We start from the raw sequence: 15,304 nt of genomic DNA, 5'->3' as shown, positions 1-15,304 counted from the left end.
TTATGGGCGTAATCATCAAAGGTGATCGAACCAGTTACGGGAAGGCAGTGGACCACGACAGCTCCGTCTAGAACGCTGCAGTCAAATTGCGTGGCTGGGAATCTTGAGCTTCAGTGTTCTCAATGTCCAAACCACTCAGGATCATAGAAATTAGCGACTTTAGACTTGCTGGGGTGGACATTTCTTGACAATCTGAAGTAAAACTTCCAGAAAAGTTGAATCCTTTATGCTCAAGTATGTCTCTTCTTACAATTGCGGAAGCCTTGGCCAGTATCGTGGCGTCCTCGGAGAAGTCCCTTTTAGTCTTGATTGCATCTTTAACCATGCCCTTTAATGCTTTCGTGAAAACTATGACAACATTTTTTCCATCATTTTGCTCTTGTGCATCATGAAACTGATCTAACAATGAATTCTTCAGTCGAGTCTTATTTACAGTCTTATAAACGCCCAAAGCTTCAAGACGACTTATATAACGTGCATGCAATTCAGATAGCATAAAAAGAAGCTTGTTTTCCTTAACAGAAATCTCAATATACTCAACCAACTCAATGAATGCTTGAGATTCCATAATCCTCTCATCCTCTTCTTCACAAGATTCTTGCCGTTTTCTAGTGAGATGACTTCTATACCGATTTCTTAGATCAGTCAAACATTTAAGGTGATATTTGGCCTCAGCAGCTATGAGATCAACTCCCGAGATCTTTGGCATTAGCGTAGCATCGTTTATTTCAGTAATCATGCGACAGATATTCTGGTCAGTCGAAAAAGTTGTGACCTCATGTAGCTGTCCCCCCTTACCGCAGTCCACCTTATTGTGTGTTACTGATTGTCGTCGATTCTTTAATGCAGGGGCTTTCTCCTCTTCTGGGTGGTCTTCTTCTTTCTTCCTTTTCCTAGATACTCTTTCTTTGGCTTTTTGTAGCTTCGACAAATTGAATTTCAAATAGCAAGACTTGTGCCAAGACGCCTCGTTTTTAATTAAAACTTCAGTGTCTATATCAAGAGCGAAGGGAACATTGACTGGCAGGGCACCTAGTGAGCTAAACTCGAGAACATTCTGAAGAAAAGAGGCATAGACTGATGCAGGTTCATAACAGGAACCAGATGCTCTAAGAGGACATCTTAAATCTTCTGTTGTAGTTGTTTGGCATATGATGCATCGATTCCAAAATATTTCCATTTCCGATTCTGAAATGGTTATATTTTCGATTAATTTTAGCTAATTAATTCGAAAAACAACTTGAAATTCAAAGAAAACCTGTTAAACCAAACTTTTATATATATTGCAATATAAAAATAGCAAGATTACGGCCTTTTAAGAGCAAAATACTTACAGGTTTTGTAGGTAAGTCTGGGCCGCCATCTTGGATTTAGCTAATGACCGAGTGGGACTGGCCACTAGTGTTTGAAAGAGATGCCGAAAAGTAGCTTTTTTGTTAAGATTTGGGGTTGTAATCGATAGCCATGACAGATAATGCATTCTAATGGGTAGATAGCTGTTTTAAAACTTATTCAAAAGGTTTTTACATATTTAATGAATATATTTAAAATAAGAACCACAGGGAGCCCAATTCGTGAAATTTGAAAAAGTAAATCCTCCGTAATTCCCCTTAAAGGACAATTTACGTTGAGCTCCCCCTCTAACATTGATAGTACTACCATAAGCTACAACTATGCCAAGTTTGGTGCTTTTGTAAGTTCTGTAACGATCAAGACCATAAGAGACCTGACTATAGGGAGAAGGGTGGGAATTGGCTGTACACAGGCTAAATACCCCTAAATAAACGCTCCTGAACTAGATTATTGAAGGAATGTCAAAAAACATCAAAAAATGACATGCATTTATGCATCAAAAAATTGTTTGGTATAGAAGTGTAGATTTTTCATTATCTATAAAACATCCCTTTATTTTTGCTTGCTCCTACAATTTTACTATAAGAGTGATGCTAGTGTAAAAGTGAGTAAGGACTAATACAAAAGCACTGTATAAATGAAAGTTTCCTCATGTTCTATTGATGAACCTTATACCAAACATTTAGTACCAGCCAGTGGTTTATGGATTTTGAGAAGATTTTTATATTTTTGGTCAGTACTGAGTCCTTTGGATCCAGTTATATTGTACCCTTTTTTACCCACATCTGCAGTACTTTTCTGTCTGTCCACAACAGCTCCATATGTCTCCATCTCTCCTACATTTCCATCCAGCCATACTGCACAAACAGTCATCAGAATGATAGGCAAAAATTCCAGTGTGCCCGTTGACAGCTGGTCTCTTCTTGTGTGGATCAGCAGCTTCCCAGTACTCTCTTTTCACTTTTCTAAACCCTGGGGGAGGGGAAGGTGGGGGCTTTGAGTTGTCTTTCTCTGCCATCTGAAAATACAGGTAAGCACAATTTCTAACTTGCAGATAAACTTCGAGTTTAGCGTGCTGGGTTTTGGTGAGGGAGGAAAATCGGAAATACTTGAAGAATCAACTTGGGAGAGACCCTAACACTACTTACAGGCATAGTTAGTAGAGGGGACTGATCTCCCTCTACTATTAAACTACATTACAAGTGACGGTGAGTTTGTTTATAATAAATTAAACGCAAGACCCCAGAGTTGAGAGTTAAGAAGCACTACCACTACAACTCCACAACTCTCGGAAAATCTGGTTCACAATATTTGGGAGGGGACCTTGAAAATATTATTAGTAAGAATCGATTCGTTATTTTACAACTCCCTGGTTCGTTCGCATCACAACCATACGTCGTACAGTAGTATTGATTTATTAAAAGATTCCCTACAGGGCAGAAATGAGAGGAAAATTGCTTCTTGGACTCTTTATATTATCGCAGAAATTGAAAACCGGAATCGAAATGAGCATAATCAGCACTAGTTGCACGTCAATGGCTTCTTTGTTGCTGTTTCCGTGACAGACTGATCACCTGCGTAACGATCGAATTCGTCAATAAAATGTTTGAAACGAAGACAGTATTCACCGATCATTGCAAATCCTATATCATTCTCGCGTTATACGTGCATGTACGAAACATAACTCACCTTTGCTGACTCAGAGTACGAACCGAAGTAGGATGAAGATCCGTGATTGAAAGTTGGCGTGAGAACACAGGGTACCCACTAGCGAATTATTAATTAAAAGAGTGGTGTCATAATACAGGGGGTAAGGTGGTAGGGATCAGGAGAGAATAATGCTTCCACCAAAATAATGACTGATTATTACGTATTATTTAAATTATTATTTCTTAAACGTTTATTAATTACATTTTGAAATATATCCATTTTTCACTAGTCTTGAGATGCACAATGGATTACAATAATAATGATTGTCATTAGTATGGTATGCTAGTTGTTGTAGTGTGATACCACCCCTCTCATCCTACGAGGGAAAAAACATGGAGGATTTTTACCTGTAGGGGGAAGGGTGTGGTCTAAAATATGTGGAAAACTTGCCCAAGTTCGACTTTTCAGCTTGTTGGAGAACCAGAGTGAAGTTGGTGTCAGGTTTTAGAGTCAGATTTTAGAGTCAGGTTTTCGGATCTAGGGTCAGATTTTTTCCGGGGGGCGTCACATCATGTTGAACACAAAGTGCTCTATGTTCGAAGAAACGCTTTGATTTACTATAAAACCCATACCTAGCTTTACTCACACGATATTTCTTGAGATTCGTTGTCTTTGGGGATCGAAACACTCACCTCAAAGAAAATAAACAGCGGTTTCAGATTTTTTGAGCTGTTTTATCTACTATCAACGGGCTTCATGCCACAAATCCTTCGAGTACCGCTCCCATATATCGAGTTACTGAACCCTTTTATTTCAAAATGTTGACGCACTTTTTCTTAACGAAAAATATCCATGCTTTACGTCGAATAAGCCAAGCCGTAGTTTGATGTCCAAATAAACTGTCGATGAAGCAGTGCACATAAAAGCATTAAGAAATATCACTTGATGTCAGATTTTTGAGTCAGATTTTTCTGTCACGCCGCGTGAGAGAGTGATCAACAAAATTCTCTTTTCCATTATATTTAACCATTATATTTTTCTTGAATTTTGACATCTCCCAACAAGCGTTATTTCTATGGGATCTTCATGAATGCATTTAGAAGTCAAAATCTAGTCTCCCCAAGAAATATCACTTGTTGTCAGATTTTTGAGTCAATCCGAAACTACCCTCACTTTGATACCCCTACACCGCTCTGATTATCGTGAATGCATTGTTTATTTTAAATGCGTTTCTACATTTGATGTCACGAAAGATACTTCAGCGATCATTATCAACTTCCCACGATTAGTGTTTAGCATTCAGCTACATAGCAACAATCTAACCGATATGATGGTAGGGTCTTTAACGGCTTCATCAATCTGTTTGAATGTGTATCATGAGTACAAATAAAAGGCTGAAGTATAAAAACGAGGTTACGCAGTGAATAGAGTCTTACTGCATGCATTGTAAAAAAAAAACGACTGGAAAGAAAAGATTTTGTTTGATTTCGTTCATGAAGATCCCGTAGAAATGCCGCTTGTTGGGAGATGTCAAAATTCAAGAAAAATATAATGGTTAAATATAATGGAAAAGAGAATTTTGTTGATCACTCTCTCACGCGGCGTGACAGAAAAATCTGACTCAAAAATCTGACATCAAGTAATATTTCTTAATGCTTCTTAATGCTTTTATGTGCACTGCTTCATCGACAGTTTATTTGGACATCAAACTACGGCTTGGCTTATTCGACGTAAAGCATGGATATTTTTCGTTAAGAAAAAGTGCGTCAACATTTTGAAATAAAAGGGTTCAGTAACTCGATATATGGGAGCGGTACTCGAAGGATTTGTGGCATGAAGCCCGTTGATAGTAGATAAAACAGCTCAAAAAATCTGAAACCGCTGTTTATTTTCTTTGAGGTGAGTGTTTCGATCCCCAAAGACAACGAATCTCAAGAAATATCGTGTGAGTAAAGCTTGGTGTGGGTTTTATAGTAAATCAAAGCGTTTCTTCGAATATAGAGCACTTTGTGTTCAACATGATGTGACGCCCCCCGGAAAAAATCTGACCCTAGATCCGAAAACCTGACTCAAAAATCTGACTCTAAAACCTGACACCAACTTCACTCTGGTGTTGGAGAGGATAGAAAATGATTCCAGGACTGGACTAGCCCAAGCTATAAGGGTCTACTATTTGGCATGTGATAACCAAAATCAGTCACTTTTCCTCCTTTTTTCCTGGACACATGCAGTATTTTTCTGTTTCTCCACAACAGCTCCATATTGCTCCATCTCTGTAACATGGCCATCCAGCCATACTGCACAGACAGTCATCAGCGTGATAGGCATAAATTCCAGTGTGCAAATTGACAGGTGGTCTATTCTTACGATCAAAGTTAGCTGCTTCCCAATAATATTCTTCAACTTTTTCAAATCCTGGGGGAGGGGGTGAAGGGGGATTTGACTCTTCTTCGTCTACTGTTATCTGTCCAGAATAAACACAATTAAAAATATACATTGATTAAGTACTACAACCAGGACCGGGGAGGAGGGGGGGAGGGGGGGGGGAGGGGGGGGGGAGGGAGGCAGTTGCCACAAAATTTGGAAGACTGAGGCATAATTTTCTCTGCATACAAAATTAGGAGGACAAATTCATATATTTGGAAGACCAAGTTCACTAATTGGTTTCTAAAATAATTTCATTTTACGTATTGAGCGCGATGAGCTTGCCTGACCTCTTTCCTTCCCTGGACCCGACCTCTAAAATATGTCCTATCTACCTCGTTTGTTGATGTTGATGGTTCTTCAGTTTCTAGTAACTCAGATGGAGTTGGTCCCAAAGGATCAGCAGAAGGCACTTCAAGTGGACGATCTCCTTCATCAGGACCAGGACAACGACGATCCATTCGGCCAAATAAATGCTGAGACTTACGAATACCACAGTTCGAACACTCGGGATCTCTTTTACTTGATTTAGACATCGTAATTCAGGCGTCCCGCAAGAGAAGTTTATGCCGCTTTGGTGGACACACCTGCTCACGTGATCAAATATCACTTTACATTATCAACTGGATTGCGCTCAATAAAAAAAGCTACAAAGAATACGAAATTTAAAGAGAAAAGTACCGACAGATTTCAAAAACATCGATAGCCTCCGAGCTCAAACTGAGGAACACGTGACCGAGGGGAATTTTTAACACAGGAATCCCGTCCCCATACCTAAAAAGGGTTTTTATCTGTAGTTAATATCATTGTTTCTTATCTTAAAACTTAGAAGAGGTCTACAAAAGATAGATCAACCGCGATCAGGAACTTTGATGTTGATGATTTTTTAAAGAATAATAATTATTTATTTTTGAGATTGTGTTACAACCAATTTAACGTTGCGTTACTTTGGTATACACATTCCAAAGCGTCCATTTCCGTTTCCGTGACCACGCGCGTGTACCAATCAAAATCTTCTATTTACCCCACGTGACTCAAATAGAAGAAGCTTTACACAAGACGTGATGGAACACGAAGATTCGCCAAATAGGTCGAGATTTCCCTAAATTAAACCCAGAAATCTCCCTATTCATCACCAATGGATTGGAGTTTATCAACTCGGTAGTCTTCTAAAGCGTCTTTCCTTCTTATGGCTCGGTTTCGGGATGAGAAAATAACAGAAAAATGGTTATTTCGGACAGAAGTGGTGGTGGTGGTGTTGCTGTGTTTGTTAGTGTACTCTGACGAAACTAAAAGCTGCACGAACAAAACATCCCAAGGAAAAGGCCAAAATTCGACCTATTTTGATTATAAATCTTCAGTTGTGGAAAACGGTAAGTACTGTTTTTATTTTGACTCTATAGGTTGAGTTAAAACACTAAAAATAGTTGCTACAACACGACCTTCACATGTGCGTTCTTGTTGTGACTAAGCTTTGTTTTTATTTGTCAATCCTGCTTTCCAACTTGTTTTTATAGTTTTCCAGTCTTTTCATTCTCTTTTTAGCAAAAACAATTACCTTTTAATTCATTTAATAATAAAATTCATTCAAGTTTTGATTAAAAATACCATAATAATTTACCACGACCCTCGTGGTTGAAGTAAGAAAAAAACATTGTCTTGGCTATTTGAAGACCAATCATTAGCTAACAAGTACAAGAAGTATGTGTTTTGATTCATTTGAATTACTTAAACCCGTCGTTACTTTTTGAAAGTGATCTGTTGTGTCCCTCGCATTTTTAGTCGATCTTATAATATTGCATTGGCAACCAAACCATGGTATTTATGGCCTTAAGCGAAGTTCAAAGTTTATTCATAGGACTAAGAGAGAGGGAGGGAGGGGGGTTAGACTGTGTTTCTATATCCATATACATCATCATTTTATTTCATTTTATTTTATATTTTATATTTTATTGGTTACAATCTCCAATGGAAATTTATTTTACCGAGCCAATAAAATATCCACTGGCATGAGTCAAGATAGAGACATAGGCTCATAGCTCTCTTCTCTTCTCTTCTCTTCTCTTCTCTTCTCTTCTCTTCTCTTCTCTTCTCTTCTCTTCTCTTCTCTTCTTTTTAATATTCATGTTTTTTCCTACCGCTACCTTTGACTTCTTTTTTTTTCTTTTAATATTTCAGTTAATGTACTCATTACAAACTAACTTTAAGATCTCATAACGACATCATTTTTTCTTTATAGAGTTCATAGTTGTATTTAATGGATACTATTCGGAATCTACAAGAGAGAAGTATGTTGGAGCGGCACTTCTCTCTTCTGGTGTTCTATCATGGTACATTATTCCTCGGCATAACCCTGCTAGTAACTATCCTAGTGATTTCTCCCTTCTCTTGGTAAGTACTGTTACACTGTACCTCTTTTCTTTAACTGATTGAAGCAATTTTTGTCAAACTTTCATCACCACTAAATAAATATTTACCCTATATTTGGAATTTTTCTAAGTTCTTAAATGAAATAGAATGATGCAATTCAAAATACTATTGCACTACGTTAGCAAACTAATTATGCAATTTTCATGGGATTACACTGAAACGTAATGTATTCTGAAATAATTAGTTTTTTTATTATGAAGTAATTAAAAAGTAGAGAGGCCACATTTTAATTAAGAATCCTTCAAAGTAATTATGAGATATTAAGGACTGAAAATGCCTTACAGATATCATTGGAGTGGGGGGGGGGGGTATTATTTTCATTGCCTTAGCCAATGAGAAGCGAGCTTTTTAATCATGAAGGAAGATTACTTTAAGACACAAATATTCTTTTAAAAAAAATCAAGTAGTTTTTTAATAATGACTTGTTGTTGGTAGTACTAGCTAGTTAATCTAAGGATTTCCACAGAATGTTTTTGAAATTATATTTATTTATCACATTTTAAAAAGTAGTTCACAAACCTATGTAAACAACAGCTATATCATTATATTGTAAAATTATTTAGCATGAGAAATAGTATTTTTTTAAGGGGTTTTCAGGGTTCTCTTGCTCTTCTTCTGGAAAACATACACTGTGAGAAGCTAAATTCTAATTCAATCTGTGAGTTGGCCATGCCAAATTAAAATATAAAGGTTTAAAGGTGTTTTTGTATTGGTTTGTTTAACATTTAACAATACCATGTGCAGTGTTCAAACCTAATTTATACGAATGTACATATTACTCTAAGTTGTGTGTTATCTGTACATTTGTAAGAACAACTGTGCAAATATGATAGCGGCTTTAGGAATAACATCAAGACAAAAATTGTCATCTTACAGGACCAGAATTTAGAGGGGAGGGGTACCCACCACGTCACCTTTGGAGGTGAAATCCTATTTTTTTCCTAAAAGTCAAATTATAGTAATGAATGTAGTGTCTGTTTGTATGTTTGCTCAACAGCCTATATGTGTATATAAATAGTCACTATTGAGCATTTTAATAGGTTTTTGAGGGGGAGGGAGGGGATATTTATCAGGACCCACTACCTAAATTAATAAAATCTGGGTTTTTTAGGGGACTTTCGTCATGACTTGGCCCCTTTGTTCTAGAGATTTTGGTTTTAACTGTTACAGCTGGGAAACGGTCATTCAAGGTAATGGCCCGGTAGGCCGTACAGATTTATCATGAACTGGGTTCCACTAGGCTATTGCATGTTATAATGTGTTTCTTTTTTGGAATTGCATAAAACTGAAAATTAATATTGATAAATTAGAGGTACAGTAACTAATTGCAGAATAAGGATTGCTGTACTATTTAACATTAAATAAAACAGTTTTTTCCATGCTCCATGTAGGTGGATCCAGCCAAAATATTGGGGGGGGGGGGGGGGCTAATTGAGTTTCTTCCGTGGACACAACAGAAAACAATAAAAAAAAGCATCTAATTCTTCAGTTTTGTTTTGATTTTTTTCTGCTCCCCCCCTGGATCCGCCCTTGCTCCATTCAGTAATAAAGCATGCAGGAAGTGACATAAGCATGAAAGAAGTGTAAGGAAAATCACAAGCCTTAGGCGTATTATAATATAGTTTTATTTCAGTATTGAATTTATTTATGCAAAGAGAAAGACGGTTGCAGGATCTAGCAGCACATCGCGTTTGCAAATGGCGTCAGCACTGTGCTCAGTTCACTAATAAAGCACAGTTTTCAACCAATCAGCATGCACATACTATCGTAACTATATAATTGATAATATTATATACATTAATCCTTCACAACAAAGAACTCAAAATCAACATATTACTTTTTTCTCAGGTGCTTGATCTTACATGTATATCACTAATTTAGTTTAGTCCAGGAGGCTGTCGCCGGATATCTGTTATTACACATTATCAATTAATGAGTAAATCATTTACATTTTAAGTTTAAGTAAGCTTTTTTTTAAAATTACCTGATTTATTACTAAGTAGTTATAAATTAAAATAATTATTATTTACCGTGTTCTGTTTCTCTTTTTATTCCAACCAGCTAAAAGGTGATTCAGCACTTGGTGTCAAAGCCCTTGCTAAACATCCTATGATCAAAACCGTCACATCCCAGAAGAAAGTACAAAGATTTTTAAGAAGTGTTAAAGGTATACCGAGCCATCACAATCTGTTAAGCTGTACTTAATTTATTTTGCACTAAATAATTATTATTACAAAATATTTCTTCTTAATGTTTGACATCAATGTTTCATGTGTCATTAGTACAGAGATCATCATTCTTTACATTTGTATGTTTTTACTTTTTGTGATTTTTAGATTTTTGGTGGGAAAATGGCATGACCCACGAATGTGTGTCTGAAAGTTTAATCTATGACCAAAATGACCATATATTTCGAAAAACTTTGAGGAGTCAATCTAACAATCAAGGAGAACAGCATTTTTGAGCAATTTTTTATAACATTTTGGTCACCTTGAATATGCTGAATAGCTGAATATACTGGCCTCACATTAAAATTGTATAATACTGACCTTAAATTCTTTGTCTTTAGAGCCAACAGAACAGAAAAATAAAAGTTCAAAAACTAGTGACTGTGCAGAGGGTGATGAAGGTTGTTTTTCATCTGGTGTTATGGCAAGGTAAACAAATGTTAACACATTTCATAAATGTTAGGTTTTTAACACACATTTTGAGTGAGTGAGAAATGTCTGAAATTTTTTCATTGCATTTTATGCTGTTTAGTCTATCAGGGTTTGCACTGGTCAAGCTTGAAATCCTTGAAATGCCTTTGCATGGACCCTTCTTAAAATTGTCTTGAATGTGAGGCTAACATGGAAATACAAAAGAAATGCCACAAATTCAATTGAGAAAAATGTGTGATTTCTTTCATATTTCCATCATGTTAGCCTCGCTTCCACAATACTTTTGAGAGGGGTCCATTTATTATACAATTTCAAGGGCGCTTGAATAGCTCTTGAAAAGTATATCAATCATTTAAAAGTACGATGAATACTCCTTGAATAATGAAAATGTTTTTTTTAAGCTTTGAAATTCTGAAAATGAAATAATGAAATGAATTATATAAAACTTCAGTAAAATATTATGGAGATTTTGGTTATTTGGGCTACTTGTGGTTGCCCCTGGAAAATCTGGAAATCAAGTTAACTTGTTTCATTCCTGCAGGCGGACAACCAGATCAAGTTTGGCAGTGGTAAGTTGATAATTTTGAATCTTTCTGAGTTTGTATTTTTTTGATTGGCAGAAGCCAAACTCCAAATGATTTGTGTCATTTGTGTAATGTTAGGTTTTAGTAACTGATTACAGATTATCATCACTATTATAGTGTTTTGTCAAGTGGGCAGCTGTCATTGTCAACAATGATGTTTCTTTTGGGTTTTTTTGGTTTTTCTTTTTTTTTGTTTTTTGTTTTTAATTTTTTTGAATTTTTTTTAAATTAAATAGTGTGTAAATTATTAATTACAAGCATGTGTTTTCAATACAAAATATATACATATTATTTACAAAGACATTTTTTTTTTTTTTTTTACAATTTTTTTTTGTCTAAGAATATTAATTGAAAAGTACATTATTCAAAACAAAGGAAGAAAAAAAAAGAAAAAGAAAAAAACAATGATGTTTATAGTATCTTGATTGTCTTGTAGGGTCAAGGCTTGTGGCATAACCAACATAGACACAACCCAGGAGGCCGTCATCTCATGAGAGCTGTACCAAAACAGGTAAAATACTAGACATACACCTGATTCAAACTTTTCTTATCATGAGCACATCACATGAGCATGCATTTTCTATTTTCACCATTCACATCCTAAAGAACGGATAGTCAAATTGTATTACAGTGCAACATGCCAAACAGTGGCTACCCAACTTATCTTTTACCAAATGAATGTCGTCGAATCCTTTCCTGCCAAATGTTTCCATCAATTAAAAGACTTTGTACTAAAGTGCTCAATATGAATCAACAAAGGGACCAAAATAGGTATCACCTAGGTAAATTCCTAGCCATTGTTTAAGTTTGTATGGCAAAGAGTATGAAATAATTTTAAATATTTGTGATCTTTAAATGAGTTCAAATGCAAATGCACAAATAGTCCCCTTCACAGTTCCCTGCACCATCTTGAATGGTAGCTGTGTCTTTGCATCAAAACAAAATGAACGGTGAGTTTGCAATGATGGAGACCTTTTTTAACACCTTGGACAATTATTCACTTGTCTTTGTCATTGCAAGCTCACCGTTCGTCTCGCTTCGATGCAAAGGCACAGCTACCTTTCGAGATGGCCCAGGGAACTGTAAAGGGGACTATTCTCGCTGTCTGATTGGGTAACTAGTAAGTAAATAATTTGGTTGCCATGGTTAGGCACGGCACACTGTAACAATATATAAAAATATTATATAAAACATTAATAATTGGCTGTGGGCAGAACACTTGTCAAATGAGAAGTGTTGAGAAATACAAACTGTCACACTTCTCCTACACTTCTTCTTGATTTAGCACATTATTCATAAACTGCTTGACTTGTAATTTGTAATTTATGGCTTTGATTAAGGTCCAAGCATGGTAGACTTTAACTTGTCTTACTCTCTTAGAAGGACCCTAAATTTGAATTTTGTTAAGATGATTTCTTCTCTCAAGTTAATATTCATTCTAATATTTAATATACAGTATATATATTTCTATATTCCTAGATTTCTCTTGTTCTGCAAGCTGATGTCCTGTGGGGTATGGGATTTACTGGTGATGACATCAGAGTAGCTGTGTTTGATACTGGTCTACCCAAGAACCATCCACACTTTAAAAAAGTAAAAGACCGCACAAACTGGACAGAAGAGAAAACTCTTGATGATGGTAAGGGTTATAAACTATAAGCTATAACTGCCAATCAGTTGGGCATTGGTTTGTTGTGTGGTAAGGTGTGGGTTTGCTGGCGAGGCAGGGCATAAAACAACAGGTGATGTTCTCTGCTGATGCACCCCCTCTCACCACTGTTGTCATAATACAGTCAGACCATTTCAGCTTAGGTGTAATGTTTTCCCATTTTAGACCAAGTATCATTCTCTTGAGAATAAGATTCTTTGTTTGAGTTGTTTTCATAATATTCATGTGTCTTATCATGTGCAACCGTTAAACAAAGAAATGATACTCTAGGGAATGACACATGGTCTGAAATAGAAAAACAATACACCCAACCCTGAAAGGTCTATTGTATAATTATATAGTTATAAGGGGCTATTTCACAAGGTTTGCTCCACACATATGGTACCACACACAATTAAATTTAAAACTGGAGAGCCCAGAAGCAAACCCTGATACAAGGTAGAGAAAAGCAAATCAACTCAAATCACATATGTGGCTCACCTGGGAAGCAAGCCCACAATATTCCCAGTGTGAACGACACAGTGGTTAGTAGCAGTGCAATAGCAGAGCACATGGTATCCATGCAGCACAGACAAGTTTTCAGACCAATCATGTCTGATGTACCTCACTAAGCTGCAGAGATAAATACAGACACCTTGCCTTATTTTGTCTTGCTGTTATTGGTAACACATCAAGTGCATCATGTCTGACATTGGTAAAATAATCATTTGACAAGTACTGTATAGTTTGGTAGAGATGACGACTTAAGGTGCTGACAGACAGTGCAACATTGCAAGCAACATTGCAAGCAACAAATTTGAATCGGAGTGATCTGTGTGTCAGCACCTTTAGGTCAGTAAAGTTTGGGAATCAAGGAAGTTGTAGCAGTAGTACATGTACACTCACCTCCTGACATCTCAGGTTCAATTTCTGGACTCCGCATCACATGATGTAGAGTTTTTCTCCAGTTTTCCTCCCTCTGCAGTTTAATTCAAATTCAAAATTTCTTTCATTTGATCATGAAATGAGGGCCACAGGTTCGCTAAACACTGACCAATAATAATTAGTGTCACCCTCATACATCTACAGTACATGCATGCCTTTATGTGGCATACATGTAGATAACCATTAAGAGCTGTGCTATAATGTTTCTTGTTGTTTATACAGGTCTTGGTCATGGTACCTTTGTTGCTGGGGTGATAGCCAGTTCTCAAGAGTGCCTTGGGTTTGCTCCCGATGCTGAGTTACACATCTTTCGAGTGTTCACTAATAATCAGGTAGGATAAGAAGACTGGATGTACCGAAAGTATACATAAAATAATTATTGTCAAGGATCAATCTTGATCCTAAACTTGAATTTATTCTTTCTTGCCCCATGGTCGCTCGACCTACTCCAACATGCATGCGCTACACAGGGAGCCCAATACATGTTTCTTCTGAACACTGGACTTCTTTTTCAGTTAGACTCTTGCTTCCTCATTTTTTTTATACATGTAATCTGTTTGTCCACCTATACATGTATATTCACTGTATTCCTAAAGTCTCTCATAAAATCCTTTGTCCATCCTTCTATTTATCCATCTGTCTAATGATACTTTAAATCCTTACATTCATTCAGATTAGTTGATCCATCCACACAACTATCCAGGCATCCATCCAACCTTCCATTCATCCATCTGTTCATCAATCCACTCCTCCACCATTCTACTGTACCCATCTCTCCTGGCAGTTCCATCTAGTCATTCATCCATCCATCCATCCATCCATTCTTCCATCCATTCATCTATCCATTCATCCATTATTATAATCAATCCTAGGGTCCAGTATATTCGTAAATAACCCAGGTACAGTATGAATTCATAAACAAATTAGCAGTACCCTTAAATTATATTATTTCTATATAGGTCTCTTATACATCCTGGTTCCTTGATGCCTTCAATTATGCAATTCACAAGAAACTCAATGTTCTCAACCTGAGTATTGGAGGACCAGACTTCATGGATCGGCCATTCGTTGACAAGGTAATAAGACATGATTTCTTGGTACAAAACGTCACCCTGGTTAGTGAAATATTAGAAACATTTATGGCACATTCTACATACATACTTCAAATTTTATCAATACCCTGATTGACAAAGTCAAGCTAGAGCTACCTCACAGGTGAAATCGGAATTAAGAAAACCTCCCATATCAAGGAAGATACCCAACAATAATATTGCAGAGTCCAGGAATCAAACACAAGAGGGATTCAAAGGAATGCATGTGGTCTGAAATGGGTACACATTTCAATCATGTTGATTAGGATTGGTGATCTTGAAAGCAAAATTCAGCTGGTCAACTAACAGGTATTTTAATATTTTAGGTCTGGGAGCTGACAGCCAATGGTGTGGTAATGGTGTCTGCTATTGGTAACGATGGACCACTCTATGGGTAAGTAAACTGCACTATCACAGTCAGTATTGGCAATTTAGCCTCACTTGCAAAACTTGTAAATAAAATACTTGTCATCGCTTATCACCACTGCAAGTACAACAGTGGCGCAGCTCAATGGGATC

General features: G+C 36.6%; 2 protein-coding genes and 1 long non-coding RNA gene across 4 annotated transcripts in view; 1 reads left to right on the top strand and 2 right to left on the bottom strand.

Moving 5' to 3' along the window:
• Positions 1–1,987: 1,987 nt before the first annotated feature.
• Positions 1,988–3,105, bottom strand: LOC116298573 (uncharacterized). The gene is made up of 2 exons (XR_016120571.1): positions 3,043–3,105; positions 1,988–2,371 (listed from the first exon to the last, which is right to left on the bottom strand). It is a non-coding gene; the product is annotated as an uncharacterized LOC116298573 (long non-coding RNA).
• A 1,782-nt stretch (positions 3,106–4,887) lies between these two features.
• Positions 4,888–6,133, bottom strand: LOC148909632 (uncharacterized). The gene is made up of 2 exons (XM_089034482.1): positions 5,763–6,133; positions 4,888–5,467 (listed from the first exon to the last, which is right to left on the bottom strand). The coding sequence occupies exons 1-2, from the start codon at positions 5,961–5,963 to the stop codon at positions 5,201–5,203; spliced, it is 468 nt and encodes a 155-aa protein (XP_088890608.1). The 5' UTR covers positions 5,964–6,133; the 3' UTR covers positions 4,888–5,200.
• A 348-nt stretch (positions 6,134–6,481) lies between these two features.
• LOC116307890 (membrane-bound transcription factor site-1 protease) overlaps positions 6,482–15,304 on the top strand; it is a 29,119-nt gene continuing 20,296 nt past the window's right edge. For both annotated transcript variants that reach the window (XM_089033758.1, XM_089033757.1), the window contains exons 1-10: positions 6,482–6,800; positions 7,667–7,818; positions 9,919–10,024; positions 10,427–10,514; positions 11,059–11,086; positions 11,538–11,612; positions 12,581–12,740; positions 13,917–14,026; positions 14,654–14,770; positions 15,112–15,179. In XM_089033758.1, the coding sequence (XP_088889884.1) occupies positions 6,617–6,800; positions 7,667–7,818; positions 9,919–10,024; positions 10,427–10,514; positions 11,059–11,086; positions 11,538–11,612; positions 12,581–12,740; positions 13,917–14,026; positions 14,654–14,770; positions 15,112–15,179 (1,088 nt within the window). In that variant the 5' untranslated portion in view covers positions 6,482–6,616. The remainder of the gene's footprint in view (positions 6,801–7,666; positions 7,819–9,918; positions 10,025–10,426; positions 10,515–11,058; positions 11,087–11,537; positions 11,613–12,580; positions 12,741–13,916; positions 14,027–14,653; positions 14,771–15,111; positions 15,180–15,304) is intronic.

The sequence above is a fragment of the Actinia tenebrosa genome, unplaced genomic scaffold (genome assembly GCF_029948245.1).
Source record: "Actinia tenebrosa isolate PJP-AT-01 unplaced genomic scaffold, QUT_ActTen_1.0 PGA_scaffold2__45_contigs__length_23673736, whole genome shotgun sequence".
Classification (NCBI taxonomy): domain Eukaryota; kingdom Metazoa; phylum Cnidaria; class Anthozoa; order Actiniaria; family Actiniidae; genus Actinia; species Actinia tenebrosa.
Note: the sequence above shows the minus strand (reverse complement) of the source record. Positions and strands in the feature narration are given on the sequence as shown.

Bases quoted from the DNA above. Each gene is read 5' to 3' on its own strand.
- LOC148909632 (XM_089034482.1), bottom strand. From the start codon at position 5,963: ATGTCTAAATCAAGTAAAAGAGATCCCGAGTGTTCGAACTGTGGTATT. The intron at 5,468-5,762 runs GTAGATAGGACA...TATTCTGGACAG, and splicing joins CATCAACATCAACAAACGAG to ATAACAGTAGACGAAGAAGA.